The sequence below is a fragment of the Gymnodraco acuticeps genome, unplaced genomic scaffold (genome assembly GCF_902827175.1).
Source record: "Gymnodraco acuticeps unplaced genomic scaffold, fGymAcu1.1, whole genome shotgun sequence".
In the NCBI taxonomy this organism is placed as follows: Eukaryota; Metazoa; Chordata; class Actinopteri; order Perciformes; family Bathydraconidae; genus Gymnodraco; species Gymnodraco acuticeps.
In genome coordinates, this window is record NW_022990341.1 from 2,152,396 (window position 1) to 2,169,018 (window position 16,623).

At 39.5% G+C, this 16,623-nt stretch overlaps 2 protein-coding genes across 2 annotated transcripts in view; one reads left to right on the forward strand and one right to left on the reverse strand.

Moving 5' to 3' along the window:
- Positions 1-1,912: 1,912 nt before the first annotated feature.
- Positions 1,913-4,570, reverse strand: dio1 (iodothyronine deiodinase 1). Its single transcript, XM_034223520.1, has 5 exons — positions 4,234-4,570; positions 4,010-4,153; positions 3,217-3,416; positions 2,801-2,888; positions 1,913-2,522 (listed from the first exon to the last, which is right to left on the reverse strand). The coding sequence occupies exons 1-4, from the start codon at positions 4,568-4,570 to the stop codon at positions 2,823-2,825; spliced, it is 747 nt and encodes a 248-aa protein (XP_034079411.1). The 3' UTR covers positions 1,913-2,522; positions 2,801-2,822.
- Positions 4,571-6,165: 1,595 nt separating this feature from the next.
- Positions 6,166-16,623, forward strand: part of LOC117550922 (zinc finger protein GLIS1) — an 83,303-nt gene continuing 72,845 nt past the window's right edge. Inside the window, exons 1-3 of the mRNA XM_034223521.1 lie at positions 6,166-6,585; positions 11,041-11,293; positions 11,382-11,699. Of these exons, the coding sequence (XP_034079412.1) occupies positions 11,420-11,699 (280 nt within the window). The 5' untranslated portion in view covers positions 6,166-6,585; positions 11,041-11,293; positions 11,382-11,419. The remainder of the gene's footprint in view (positions 6,586-11,040; positions 11,294-11,381; positions 11,700-16,623) is intronic.

A 16,623-nucleotide genomic window follows, 5' to 3' on the forward strand; every position in this document is an offset into this window, starting at 1 on the left:
TTGGGAGCTGTCTTACTTTTTGTTAAGTTGAGATATTGTATCCACCTGCTGGACAAAGCTGTGGGATACAGCTCGAAGGTTGGTCACTAAATAGATACAACTTGAGCTTAGAGTCCATGCTCAAGTTCTATTGTTGAGATCATATGTGTGCTTTCTGGAACTTATTATCTTTTAGGCCAATTTTGCCGTTTTTAATACTTTTTTAAATGTTCAATATTATCAGGAAAACCAATCTAAAAGGCAAAAAAATAAGCCCTTTCTTCAGCACAAGGCATCTGAAAAGCCTTTCAAACGCTTCATAGTAGTCCTAAAATGATGCATCTGTTGCTTTTAATACAAGTTGGTCAGTGAAATAATGACATCTCATCATAGTTTGGTAAATCAGAAGCAAATATAGTAAAAAAAAAAGTGACTGATTTTGAAGATGATACAATTTCCGCCAGATGGGTCTCTCCAATATCTGAGCCAAAATGAAAAACAGCCTCATATGTTGCTCTCCTGTTGGAGTAAAGATGGCTCCACACTGCCCTCTGGTGGGCGCAGAGGACCCTCCTGCAGAGACCTCTGGCCTACAGACAATATTTCCACTCCCTCAAAGCTACTGAACACACGGTTCATTTGATTAACCTAAAGATTTAGACGTGGATCCTAACAAAAGGTCCATGTTTTGGGAGGATCGGACAGTGTTGTGCTGGCTCTGGTCTAACAACAGGAAGTGAGGCTAAACTGCTGTCACAGGATGTGGCCAAGCTTCCCTTTGACTTTAGAGCCACATAGGTTATAAAAAGCTGCAGCAACACAAATACTGTGTTGTATTGTTGACTAATAATAACCATAATGAAAACCATAACACTTTGTAACCATGAGCTATGATCATTTTATTTGCTGTAGTCTTTCTTGATTTGTGTCACATGATCCTTTTGTGCTTTATATATTAAGATATTACTGTTTTCAAAGGGGTTTATTTTCAGTCACTTTAGTCATACTGATCAGACAAGTCAAGGCCAACATCTGGAACTTCCTTCCACAACACATCAGACTGCACCGACCCCCCCCACCTTCAAAACTCACCTCTCCAGACTGTGAATTGTGTTGTGTTGCTATTTTTAAATTTGTATTCTATGATATCTCGTTTTATCACCACTGTAAAGCGTCTTTGAGCACATGAAAAAAGGCTTGGAAATTAAATGTATTAATATTACCAGCAATGCTGCTGTTTTATTGCATTCATTATGAAAAATAAAACAGGAACACATTTTAAACTGTAGCCAAATGTATATATACAGGTTATTACTGTTTGTGAAGAGAAGGGGAGGCAAAAGCAACAACAAAGACAATAGGAAAGCCAATATAAACAAATTATAAAAATACTGTTAAAAAGTAGTGAATTTGATTCTTCTTACCTTGTGGTAAATACAACTATATTTGACAGTTGCATCTTCAGCATTTTCCATAATCAAAACCGTTCCTTCTTCACCATTAACATCAATAATACTTCTGCCTTGAAATAAAACTCACATCGGATTAATGGTTAATGTTGTAGTGGCCTTTTAAATAATTGTAGACACACTGGTAGCTAAAATACTTGTGGTGCGAAGATTAGAAAGTTAGGTATTAACCCATATCAGCACCTGTATTACAATTCAAATATGTGTGTGTGCATTGGATTTGTTGAAATCAGCATGACTTGCCACATACGGTTCATTAGGTTTACCATTTATCACTTCCAGACAAGACAGCAAACAAAAGTTAGAGTCCTGCAGTGTCACACAGCTGTGTGTGTGCCAACATTACAGACCTGCAGCCAATGTCTTCTCAAAAAACATGGAACTTTGCAGATCATCCTATTAAAACAAGTAATTGATGAACTGCACGACATGATAGGTCATATGCTTATAAATTGACAACATGAGTCTTTACATTTTGTTCTTTATTATACCATAGTGAAAACATTGGATATAAAAATATTCAAAACAACATGCAGACTGTTTAACATGATGAATATTTTGTTTTTAAAGTGTAATCGAGAATGCTCCTACATAATTCAGAGAAGGCCTCTTTTCGAGTCATCACTCATCAAATTACAGTCACCAGAGGTTTGCACTGTAACCATCATATATAAAGTAGACTCCTGTCAAACCACATAGGAGCATTCAGACACAACAAACCAATATCCTTTTTTCCATATACACTTGTTGATTGCACTTTGTTTTATTTCGGTTCTTTTTATAATGCTTTTTTGTTAGTGTCGATATTCCGGGTTTTTATCATGTATGTTACTGTTTTGAAAGTTTATGTACAAAAAGAAATCTATGAACAGAAAATATGATCTGCAAGAGAAGTGGGAACAAATGTGTTTTTTGACTTGGACGGTAAGGCCTTTTAAACTTTAGAATAAGACAACTTCGGGGACATCTCCTGAACATTGTGTGATACCTCAAACACAAACTCTTGACTGAACTGTCTGTGTGTGTTTCACTCCATCGGGCTGCAGAGGCCAACGGTTTCATCTGCAGCCATCACTAAGAAACACTGAGAGGCGAATTCAAACTCACAGATTGGCAGTAGAGGTATGTTTACAGAGTACAGGAGAGCCTGGAAGCAATACTAGTGCAAGTTTGTAAGGGTTACAATGTCTCTTCTCATATGTAATGTAAGAGATGCTAGAGAGCAGTTAGAGCCACAAGCTGATGTAGCAGTGTAATCATTATAGTCTTGATTAATAAGTAATGTATTGTATATCAGTTATGTTGGTTATAATGTTATACCCATATTCAAATGAGAAATCCGAGACCCTTACATCGCATTCTGGTCGGATTGTCTTATTTTATTTTCTCCAGGAACGCACGCAACTCCATTGGATTGTAGTCCCAAGGTCCTCTGCCCCCCTAGAGAAACACAGATACATGTTACGCATAAGAAAATAACATGTTCCACGTTCAGAAAGAACACGCTATAACGTCCATGACATTTGCCCAGAATTAGATTGTTGTGTCTATGTATCAATGCTCCTCCTCATGCGTGAGAACATGTCGCATGCTGCAATTATTTTAATTCACGTGATCGCATGAAAGGAGCCCTACTGTCTAGCCACGGTAATTTAGAGGCATTATGTGCTCGTAGAGTGTGCAGTGAAAGAACATTTACTTGGAAACTCTCCAATCATTATACATAAAATAAAAGTATAAATATTTGCTTTTGTTTGAGAGATCTCACCTTGTAGACAACTTTCCCAGCCTGCAGCACGTAGAGCCTCTCAGGCAGAGCACCGTACTTTATGGCAGCAGCATTGTCCATTTCATCCACAACCACCGTACAAAGGGGGTCCTTTTGGAGCAGGATATGTGCCGCGGACAGCCTGTCCTCCAGGCTCTTGTGCTTCTTGATGTCGATGTTGTTTGCAAATGACCAACCGTCTGACACAGAGAATAGAAATGTGATTTTAACTGTACACTGAAGCACAACTTCCAACTTATGGATGACATAAGAAAAGTAGTTTTATGGATATTGCATAAGTGCATTGCAGCATTTTATTGTAGTGAATGCAGCCCAGATTATGTCAGTGTTGCTGCCAGAACTCAATGCACAGTGCCACAAAAAGGGCTGAACTCAAAGACCCAATGTTCAAGTGCTCTGGAAGAACATAGAATGCAATCAAAACAAGACTCAACATAAGAGTTTTTAATGTATTCAATCACAATAGTTAAGGGATGTTATCATGCAAAACATATATTTTTGCTGCATTTACGTTTTTTTTACAAAGTAGGGTTAGGGTGTTAAAGGACATTAATAAATATAGATGATTAAGTTATTTCGGTAACAAACAAGTATTATAATAAGGCACTCATGCATCTTTATCTTATCTTCTTAATTGTGCTTTATTATTGTCCAATGTGCACTTTATTTCTTTGTTGACCTTACCTTTACTCTGTATGCATAGTTCCTCCATCAATACATTCATGGTGATAAAACAATGACTTGACTTGGCACTCGTGCTGCCTTCACTTACCTGTTGAATGCGCCTCCTCGATGTAGATCACAAGAAAGTCGGCTACATCGCTGAAGTCCTTGACGAGTTGCTTGAACTCCTCAAGTTTGTACATAAACGGGGGTCAGGTGCAACTTCCGAAATTCAACACCAGCATTCTGTTGTCTGCAGAGAAAAAATACAGCTCTACATTTAGCAGCATGGAGAAATATAATCAGACAATAACACCACATCTCACCACGTACCTTTCACGAACCGGCTGATTCTTGATTTCGTTCCCTCCATGCTGACCACATCTGTGTCCGGAGCTTCTCCTCCCACAAACGCCTCTTGTCCGAGGGACAGCCACATCTGATGAGAGGCAGTTTTGAAGAACATGAAGGTGCCAAAGGTCGGACCCCAATCTTCAAACTTAAAACTAGGATTCTGGGTCATGGTGGCTCTTTCACCCAGTTTGAGGATCAGCTTCTTGGCGAGACGCGGTGATACGTACAGCATAATGCCCAGTATGATATTGATTCCCACCATGAAGCAACATATGCATGCTGTTGTGAAATAAACCATTAACCTGTTCGAAGACATGGTTGCTCCTTGGTGGTGGACTCCCGTGTTTGCACCTTTATATATACAGTCTATGGTTTGCACAGAGCCTGTTGTGAACCAGAGATATGATGTGGGTTAACGCCCACTCGGATAACGTTCGATCACAGATGCATTCATGGCCTCTTTTAAGAACATGTACTTTCTAGATCCGAAGTAAGCCTACAAAATACGTTGTAGGATCACTGAACACTGTGGCCGTTTCTCAATCGCGAGTACACATGCTGCAGAGCAACTATTTCAAGTATACTACGTCATAGAGTGGCGCAGAATGCTGGGCATTTAACCATGGATGTATAATAAGAGCATTTAACCGATTTAACCATGGATTTAACCCATGCATTTAACATGCATTTAAACAGTCATTCGGCGCCACTCGATGACGTAGTATACTTGAAATAGTTGCTCTGCAGCAGTTTTACTCGTGATTGAGAAACGGCGAGTGTCTTGATAAAACGGATAAAGGTGGATTCTCGATATGCTACACAGACTCTCACAGTCTCACAAAAGTGTATTTAACTACCTAAATATGAGTCAAACAAAATGTAACCAACCACTTAATCCAATACTTCTAATGTACAGACTTTGATTCGCCAACGTTAGAACATGAATGGGATCATTTATCTTCAGCAGCTCTTTGATCTCTGTCGCCTTCCGTTGAGTGGGCAAGCGGTTCATTCACCTGCAAAAACACTAGGCTTGTTTGAGACAAGCGAGACCTGCGCAGACCTGCGCAATTTCGATCAACGTCTTGCTCGTACGTTGCATGATGGTTAGTCATTTTGTCCGACTTGCTCTGGAGGCTCGCCTACATGAGACGTTGAAATCTCGCGGGACAAAGACGCCCGCAGCCTTGAGAGAGCGAGGCGCGGCGAGGCGGCGCAGTTCCTCTCCACGGGCTGCGGAAGCGAAATGCTTGATGGGAAACGACTCGCTGGTATCTCGAGCTGAGCGCTCATTGGTGGGTTTTTTCCACGTGCTGCTGATGAAACTCTCCAATTGGCTCGGCAAAAGTTTGTTGTTGTTTTGTGTCAGTTTTACATCGCCACTTCCATTCATATTTTTCATCATTGTTCCACAATGTTTATCATCATGAAATTAATATCTATATTTGTATACTATACTTGCACTGCTTACCGTTTTCATACTTTATATATTTTAGCATATTCATACACACTGTTCATACTGCTCACAGGCTGACATCTAGTGTATTCATACCCCTCACTGTTTATTCATCATTCAATTCATTCTATATTTTATTCTGTCTATTGTGTACATTACTTTTCACTTTATTGCTTGTTGCACCTGGCTAGAAGCTAAACTGCATTTTGTTGTCTCAGTACCTGTAATCTGTGCAATACCAATGAAGTAGAATCTAATCTTGAGCAGGAACAAATGTATTTACTTAGTACATATCTGACATGAACGATTAAACACATGTGTGCATTCTTTATAAATGCAAACCGAGTCAAGCCGACTCCGGAGGTGGCAGTATGCACCTTAAAGTTGTTTGCAATCCGCCAAATAACCGAGAGAAGAAGAAGAAGAAGAAGAAGCCGACTCCGAGCTGTCCGACTTCAGGCGAGCTTTTTGAGACCTCCCCCGGCTGCGATCGGCTATTCTCGTCTACTTTCGAGGCGAGCCGCAACGTGTCTCAAACAAGCCTACTAGCTAGGTTTTTTAACGATTCGAAATGTTACAATATTTTTTTGTTAAAAAAAAGTGTATTTGTGTAATATAAAGTTATAATGAATAATAAGCATAGTAATAAGACGTTACCCATTTAAGCTAGCAGTGTGAGGGTGTCACTGCCAGAACTAATTAGCAGTTAGTTTCTTTTAAAATGGCGCTAGCTATTGAGCTTCTTCAATGGCTAGCTAGCTAACGTGTTAGCAAACAACTGCTTAGCTTCTTAAATTCCTCATTGATATTTTGGAGACACTGAGCGACATGGACGGGCCTCCGACTGCAGTCCTCTTTCTCCCGACATGCCGAAAGTAAGTGTGATTTAAATACAAAGGTTTTTTCTACATTACATAAAATGCTTCTTAGCAAGCTAACGTCAAACGTTTTTCCACCACCAAGTCTAGTCAACGTTAGCTCTTTGATTAGTCAATAGCTAGCTACTTTTCTACTGCTTTTTAATACATTAGGCTGCAGAACAGCATTTTTTCACCCTAACAATACCATTCCCAACCCAAACTGCTCCAGATTAACCAGCTCCCTGGGTTTATCATAGGAAAGAACAATTTAAAGCCTAATTAATTATGAACATTGACCCAATTTTGCATGTTATTCTTTTTTGTTGTAATGATTTGCTTTTAAGCAGACCAAGGTCCCGTTTTAAATCCTATATTACAAATCCATCATTTTGCTCAGTAACTATTTGCAGGAAGTCAAGTAGACTAATGATCCAACATGGATAACACACACAACAAATCATGCATTTGAAATTAATGCTGCTCACTAAAAAACCCCAGCAAACTTTCATCAAGATTCATTTAAGTCTTTGAAAAGTGTTGTATCAACATATCAAATCATGCTTTTTAATACATTAGGTCAATTACTGGTGATGTTCTATAAATAACATGTTAATTGGGGTTTTTCAATTATGACCAAGTTAATTAAAATAGACAATACAACGTTTTAATCTTATTCAAGTTGCACCTGCCTAGTCTTCATGGGTCATTATTACCAATCATTTGTTTGAAAGAATAAATCTCCGCCATATACATATATTTATTTAAAACTGCCTCAGCCTGATTTCCTTCTGTAATGTTATTTTGTTCACAGCAACATATCCTTTATTGAGGCATATATCTGTTTGTGAGACAGTCACCGTGATTGTCGATAAAGTCAGTGTGAATGAGTGATACCAAGGATGCTCAACTTTTGCCTACAGGGTAATTTCAGTTTTGTTATCTGGCGTAACATGTCAAAAACCTTTGACCACGTTACCCTCTTAAAAGTGCTCCTTTGTCACTGTTGCATTTAAAGCCTGTGTCTAGCATACTTGGTGTAGTGTTTTTAAATGTTTTTTACAAATTAAAATGTAAAGTACAACTAAAGATTATGTGTTTGAGCCTTCAGGGATAGGCCAGTCCATTTCTCCTCTGAGATTTAATTATGGGTATTTTAATATTTAAATGTTGAAAAAGTTTTTCATTTACATGAAGGTCTGGCACACGTCCTTCAGGATGTTCCTCCCCAGTGATGGATGTGTCTTCCTGGCTAAATTAATGTTATCTTTAAAAAGGAACAAGCAACCGTCATGCCATCTAGAGTCCAGTGGTTCTCAAACTTTTTTCAATAATGTACACCCTTTGAACAAAATATTCAGCCAAGTACACCCTGATCAGCGGAAAAACAATTTGTTAGCGACAAAAAGCATATTATATAAAGAGGTACAGTACAGCGCTGCACCATCAGTGTCTGATTTATTAAAAACAACAACATTGTAACTGAGGAACACTTAAATGCTACATTTCAAATGTTTACAATCCATCACTAAATTCATGGCAAACCAATTTTAACATCAAGCAATAACACTAAGACGACATTAGTTGCATTGAACTGATCTTTTTAATAAGTTGTACAATGTAGTGAGAATCATGTGCTTCACTGAGGATCTTTGTCATTCTGACAGGGAGGCAAACTGCAGTTATAACACTTCACGTTTTGAAATATGTGTAACTCTGTTCATATAAAACCCACACTGCTCAAACTTCCTTACTTTTCCTAAAATTGGTATATCTATTTATTTATTTTTGGGGCGTGGGGAATGAAGAGAAAAAATATGAGCATTTTATGAGCATGGGATTTTGACCCGGCCCTCCTATAAACATATGCATAATGCTGCGCTATACTTTGCAGCCACACGCCGTTGCCAAGCAACGCTTATTGTTTAGGTCCATTGATAAGCAGGCAGTCATATCATTAGCTAGAACTAGCTAGATCTGATAGATTTGGACATAAACGCGAGTGAAGTCTAACCGGACGCGAGAGAGAGATCAGATATCAGATCAGCTGCTGCTGACGGAGAACACGCAGCTCTGCATGATCACAGCTCCGTCCGCTGTGACGGACCGTTGAGTGGAGCAAAATACACTAAGAGTTAGACCTAACACACTTAGCTAGTTTATCTACTCTGGAACTAGCTAAACTAGTTATAATTATATGTATTCTTTCCTGTCGGGTCACTCATTACAGGTTCAACGAGCTGCACGAGACTGACGGGCTGTCAGGAGAGGGAGAGGAAAAGAGAGCACCCTGTTTATTGTTCCCATTTTATTATCCAGAATTACTGTAAACTTTTGAATTAAGTAGTTAATCTACTATTAGTAGTTTGTTTAAATGCATTAATTATGTTTTTTCATTAACATTAAATAAATCCCACGTGCCCCCTGCAGTACTCCAACGTACCCCTAGGGGCCCGCGTACCCCCATTTGAGAACCACCATAAAACTCTTTTTCCCAGTTCCCAAAATGATGTAAATAGAATTGAATGAATTTGGCAAACATTTTCCAAATGGTTTTATTGACGCTACCTAATCTTTATTGGACACAGACAGACTATATAAAATAACGGCTACAGTTCTTCTAAATGATTCACTTTTTCCCCCCCTCATTGACTTTCCTCACTTCCTTTCCTTGCTAGCAGATAACTGTCCTAGACCGTAAATAGTGATATTATTACCATTGTGTATTAAATGTTTTTACTTTACTTGATTGGTATTTGTGAAGTGATATAACTTGCTGTGCAGGGTTTCCCAAGCGTTTGTGGATTATTCAGGTAGGTTTCCGTGAAGCGCGTGTCAACGCTTGTTTGCTTTTACACCAGAGATGCTGATGATAATACCTGGAGCTAAAACACAAATAAAGTATTTATTTTACATTATTTTCCAGGTTACACAAGCACATACCGTGCCTGGTTAAACCAGTGCCACTTTGCAGATTTAGAACCCTATTATTTCCATTATTATATTATGATAAAGTTTATTGATTTTAAGTTTAAGTTACTTGCAAAACATTTGAAAAAGCCATTAAACTCACATCAGACACAACCTATTTAATGATTAAAGATTTGGATTCTAGACATTTCTTTCACTTTGACGTCAGTATTTGTTTTTTTCAAGAGTTATTCAACATATATACCAGATAAAACAATAGTTAAAATGTTTGCAGGATTACATTGAGATTATAAAAAGCCATTTAATTACTGAATTGTAATAGGAAAATGTCATCATAGAATTATGAATATTCTCATTATTTTATTTTAATAAACTAGATCTGTTATAAAGCCTACTAACAATGTTCACAGATATATATTTAAAAAATCAGTATAGAGTTACAGTTAAAGGGCAGTTTATGTTTTCAGATTCATTTAATATTATATTGTGAACATTTTTGTGTCCAATCTTTTCTTGTAGCTCTTCAATCACGTGGGTTCATATTTCCAACAGCACGTGAAGGCAGCATCAGAACCAGTTGTTCCCGTTCTACTTTTTTTTCTTCGGGTTTTACAACCAGGACTTCACCTTGCACCTACTAACAAAACTCACCTGTTACATAACACATGTACAATTTCACTTGACAGTTTGTCACACACGCCTTGCATTTGCACAATTATGTGTTTAAACTCTGACCGGGGTTAAGATGTGTCCTTCCAGGGAAAGGCCACTAAGAGGCGCTGCAGATCCGCATATCCATCTCTCAACGCTGGGTTTATCACAGGAAAGAACAATTTACACCTTCCTTTATTATGCACATTGACATTATTTGGCATTTTAATTATGAACTTTTAGTAAGCTTCGTTCCAGTATTAATTCCTATATTACAAATCCATCCTTTTGTTCTGTAGTTTTTTGCAGTTTCCTCCATGATCCAACTCAAAACATACTCAACAAATCATGCGGTTGAAATAATAATAATAAGGGCAGCTCCGAAAAATCAAAGCAAATTCTCCTCAAGGTTTTTGAGGATGTGTACCTATATCAAATCATTAACTTAAATCATCCTACATGTTCTGCTGTATGATAAATAACATCCTCGTTTTATTTTCTCAATCATACCTGTGCGTCTCAACCTCCCATTGATCTGGATTGGACTGCAAAACAACTAAACAAACAAAAGCGACAGCTGTTTTGTAAGTCAAGAGCCTGAGGCAATAACCTATACATACATTTAAACGTAATGTAATGCACGTTATATCGATATAACCCTGCATTTGAGTGATACACATTACATGGCAATGGTTAGTTGTATCTCCCACCGAGGACGATGTGCACCAAAGCTTGGACAACACTTTTTGTTTTGTTTTACCTTTTCTTTTCCATAGAGCTTTGAATGCTTGGTCAACATGCACACAGATTATAACCCCAGTAGTTCGCAATCTTCACTTCTTCGCTCAGAACCACACACAGCTGTCTTGATCCAGATCTGTCCTCCCACAGAAACACGGACACACTCTCCATTGGTGCTCCGGATTCATGCGGAGTGTGGAGCTGCCTTGCCGGGTGCCAATCAGAGAGAGGGGGGGGGGGGGGGGAGGGAGGGGGAGAGACGCATGGGATGCTGATGACTGATCCTCACTGAGAGGATGCTATCGATCAGGCTTGCAAGACGCTCTTCCTCCCACTGTGATAAATATGCTGATTTGCGCAATTGGATTTGCTTCTGCTGCTCCTCATTGGCTAATTGAATAAGGTAGGTGGTACCAAATCCCTGAAGTTTTCACCAGTTGCTCCAATCTTGTTCAAGTGAATGTAGTGATTTCATTATTGTTCATTCGCAGGTAATGTGAGCACACTGCATGGGACAGCCGAGTGATCAATGCAGAACCCCTCAGCGCTGTTCGGGATGGTGAGCCACTGTCAGACCCAAACTTTCTCAGACTTTCCCGGCCTTTCGCTCTCCGTGTACGGCAGCAAGGCGGACCTGTGTTCGTGGAGAGCCGGCAACGGTGGTTTCGGATCGCAGATTTGCCGGAGCCCAAATGAAACCCCGACGCACATGAACTGCGCCAGCCAGAAGAGATTCAGCGCGTCCGAAGAAAAGGCGCATCATGCGGCCAAAGCTCCGCGATCGTGCCTGTCTCTCCCCCCCGTGCAAGGTAAGCCCCCTTAAGTCCCCGTTTTATTGATGCTTTGACGTGTTTAAAAGTTGATTTAATCGAGTCACATTTAATGGAATTACGTTTGACCCCATTCAAACAAACTGTGAGGATAATGATAACATTTTCGGTCGGTTTGCCAATTTGACCAATTGTTTCAAGGTTTATTTGTGATAAAGTCCAACAATAATATTGCTTTCACATGGCTCCTCGAGAGCATCCTTTGAAGCAGCTGTGTATTTGTGTTGAGGGCCCTGTTTGTGGATTAGGTCTGTTGATTAAACCAAGATCTCACTTGGATCCTCGGCCAAATCATAAATAACACCAGAATCAAAGTCAATGCTGCACACAAAGGCCATGTGAGCGATGTACAGTGTGAGTAAAAACTGCCAAGTAAGTGTGCGTTTCCTAAGGATGTTCACAAGGCATGGCAGCGTTTTCACAGGAGGATTAGAGTGATGTTGGCTCATTTAGCTAAATATGGAGAGCTTGGCATCTTCAAGTTTGGACAGTTTAAAACAACATTTTCAATAATAATTAATTGAAAAATCACATTTTCTTTCAAATTTAGAATAATATTAATCATGGAGATCTCTTTATGCTCAAATGGCTCCTATTTAAACAATTGCCTTACAAAAGTAGAATAAACTTTGACTTTGGCTCATCAGTGAAAATCATAATTTCAAAACAATTACACAGATGAAATGAGCACATATCATGCAGTGGAAACTGGACTGAGTCCCTGCTGCTCCATCCTGTTTAGACAGTGTTGTTGTGAGAGGGAGGGCGGAGGTAATTACCGCCCCGTCCTAAATCATGATTAGACGGAACAGACTTTTATATTAGCAATCATCCTCACAGCAAGAAGAGGATCAACGGATTTGATTATTGTTTTTCCTCGCTAAACACAAACCATATGTCTGCTGGATGCGTCTCAGCTGTTATGAGATCTGTTGGAGCTCGATCAGCTCTCCATCCGTAGCATCCCGTCCAGAATGAATCGTGTCATTGTGTTTGCAACGCTTTTGAACTCACTTCCCGTAAGTTGTGGGAACGCGAGAGTATGTTATGCGTTTGATCATTATGTTGAGCAGATTGACATCGCGGCAAATCTGTCTGTTTGGTTCTGAGTCTGTGAGGCAGCTGAGTGATAGTTCTTACATTTCTTGTGGGTTTATGAATTAAAATAGTTTTCCGCCTCGTTGAGGAGTGCAAGAAAATAACCCAACATCTCCTTCCTCACACACATACTGATCCAATTACAAATTAAAACATATTGCACACATATGATTTTCTTATTCAGTTTAATTTGTACTCCTACCTCTATCCTGTATGAATATGAGCTGTATTCCAGGCATTTGCTGTTGTTTTATAGTCTCTCATGGTGAGAGTGCAGTATGAATATCATCTCAGTACTCATCAGTCTTTTGTATCATGCCTCATTTCAGGCTGATCGTATTACACACTCCCATTTGGGGACAGAGCTGGGGTTTAAACTACATTCTCCACCATTACTTTAGATTTATACTGAAAGGAATCTTTGCACAAACACACAGTGTAATATTAATCCTGGTGGGAGTGAGTGAGACACCGGAGGAAGAACTTACCTCAGACGGGAGATTTTACTGTGTACCCTGCGATTGCAAAATGTGAAAAAGTACTCATAAGAAGAATACAAGTGATTCAATATTTTCTGGTAGAGGAGCTGCAGTTTACGATGGTGCACTATGAGACCCTTCATTCAGATGTCCTCTATTTATTTTCAATGTACTCTCACAAATGCAAATCTAAGGTGTTTTCAGTTTTTCTGCATCTATGTGTTTTTATACATGTAAAATGTAGTGAAAAATTGAAAGTGAGTAAGAGTCAGTTACAGAGCTGAAGTGCCGTTGTGTCAGTAGACTTTCCACAGGCTTGGATTTGATTTTGTTTACACGCCAGGTATCCTAACATATATAAATAAACAACTCAAAATGTAGTAAAAACACTTGCTTTGACTATTCAACCTCACCATTGCTCTGCTATTGCAGCTATCCCTAGCATACATCCAATTCATTATATTCTTTCTTTACATTATGTTGAATAAATACAAATCAAAGTGACATACATGACATCTGGTGTGTAGGTTTTTCAAACCGTGTGTATTAATCTTCATGAGCGTCTGATCATCCTTACACTGCGAGTGCACTGTGCTATAAATATTAGTGCCCACCAGCAAAGAACATATTTAGCCTGCAAAGAAAAACACTTGACCTCTCTTGAAAAAGAATATCAGGTTTGAAAGGATGTGTACTCTAGCATAATTCGATGTGTGTGTGTGTGTGTGTGTGTGTGTGTGTGTGTGTGTGTGTGTGTGTGTGTGTGTGTGTGTGTGTGTGTGTGTGTGTGTGTGTGTGGTGTGTGTGTGTGTGTGTGTGTGTGTGTGTGGTGTGTGTGTGGGTGTGTGTGTGTGTGTGTGTGTGTGTGTGTGTGTGTGTGTGTGTGTGTGTGTGTGTGTGTGTGTGGTGTGTGTGTGTGTGTGTGTGTGTGTGTGTGTGTGTGTGTGTGTGTGTGTGTGTGTGTGTGTGTGTGTGTGTGTGTGTGTGTGTGGTGTGTGTGTGTGGTGTGTGTGTGTGTGTGTGTGTGTGTGTGTGTGTGTGTGTGTGTGTGTGTGTGTGTGTGTGTGTGTGTGTGTGTGTGTGTGTGTGTGTGTGTGTGTGTGTGTGTGTGTGTGTGTGTGTGTGTGGCGAGTAAAGAGATGAGTAATGGATATTTGGATTTGATCATTGTCGGAACTACATTGCTATGGCTGTTTCTTGTCTTATGCACACATCATCGTGACATGTTTTCTATAAAACCATACATACAAATATTTATACATGCAGTGTACACACCAGTATGCAACCACAGCAGCATCCATTGCTAACACACACTCTGCCAGCATATGCAAAACACATGCACTAAACATACATGCCACACATTGACACACACTTTTTTGTGGTGAAGTGGCATTGGCACCCATGTTGAATGTCCTCCAAATGACTTGGTTTACTATGTTTTCCCCAGAAGCTTTTGTGGACGTCATACATGCGGGGCGATAATCTGACTGTTATGAGAAACAACCGACCATTACTGCGCCTCCTTTGAGCCTCCGCTGTGTCAAACGCTTAATGACAGCTTAGCAGTAGCTTGTGAATACTTTTGGTTGTGTGTGAGAAACACATTAAGAGCTCATGGTGAAGTCACTTATTCTAATCAAATGTGTGGTTTATTATTATTCTTTATGGAGAGGGGAACGGGCAGCTGGCATTAATTTACTCAGTTTTTTAACTTCACTTTAAAAGCAAAATGTTCTCCTTTTTATAAACTCTGATAATGGCTAAAATATACTAATGAATGATTATAAAAGTACCCATAAATATGGCGCTCAGTCTTACCCATAACTGGTATTCACATTTAAAAATGTGGGTCGTTGTTTAGTGCTTTTCTTCTGGGTAAATCTTCAGATTTGTGTCCCATAAAGAAATGTTTTTACAGCTATAATTCTGGAAAAATGTTTGCTTCAGCAGTTTCAAGAGGTTTTGGATTTCCTAAATTACCGTGGACTTCAGGCTTATAATTGCTTTAAGTCTGGCTGTGAAGCACGCTCATATTGTTTATTCATCCTGGATCGCAGTATTTTCCTTTGGTTTTGACTGGTTGTGACAGTGTTTAACCCATTTTGCTGAATCGGTAGTCTTTGTCAAGGACTCAAGGGTCTGTTAAGTTGTGGTTTCACAGTAGTGGTGCTTTGTTAACGTGTTGTTTTAATGCTGAAAATACAAAATAACTATAACTATTGATCCTACGTCTTTGATGGGGAATGATTCAGCTGATGATGTAGGTGGGAAGTCTGACCACAATTTAAATTATAGGGGCGTCATATTGAATTTTGTTATGATCTTGAATCCATTTCTGTTTGACCTTCCTTTTGGAGCACTATAAAAGTAATATTCCCATGCTGTGACCAGGGCTCGACATTAAGGACTGCCCGATGGCCCGGGGCCATGTAGTATTTAGCTCGGGCAATGAAGCCTCACCTGCTGGTTGCCCGATCGGGCAATCTATTATGCCAGTATCATGCAGCTGGCGGATCCAGTAATGAGTGACCCGACAGTAAAACTAAACATATCTATAACTAGTGTAGGTAGTTTGAGAGGTAATTAAAATAGCTACGATATTCTAACCTGAAGTGTGTGTTTTGTCCGCTCACCGCTGCATGTGATTATGCAGAGCTGCGTGTCGACTCGTCAGCAGTAGCTGATCTCTCTCTCCCGTCAGATTAGACTTCACTCGCGTTTATGTCCATATCGATCAGATCCAGCTAGTTCTAGCTAACGATATGACTACCTGCTTATTAAAAGACACCTAAACAATAAGTGTCGCTATGCAACTGGGTGAGACCACAAAGTATAGCGCAGCATTATGCATTTGTTTACATGCCCACCGGAACCCCGAGGCATTACCAACAGATCAACGCACAATCAACCCACACAGGACATCTATTTCTCCACATTAAGTGTTAGACATTAAAATGGACTATTCTTGTCTGTCACATACTTTTCTTGTCTGTCACATAAGTGGCGCAACTGAAGCGGTATTGCGCTAAAGGGAAATTATTTTGACCGAAGATATTTAGATTTGCCGGCTAACGGGAACTCTGACGTCGCCATTTTGTGTGCTTCGCGGATGCGCTCGGGATGAGGAGGCATGCGTTCGACCAATTTACAGTAGATAACATTACAAACATTTTTAACAGGGGCCATAATAGTGTAAATAATGTTTGTTTTGGCAGTTATAACTGAATGTAATGTTTTCTACTTTTTTACATCTGGGAAGGCATTTGCCTTCATCAGATGGAAAGTGTCTTGACCAATTAAGTGTTTCTTATAGCTATGCAGGGCAT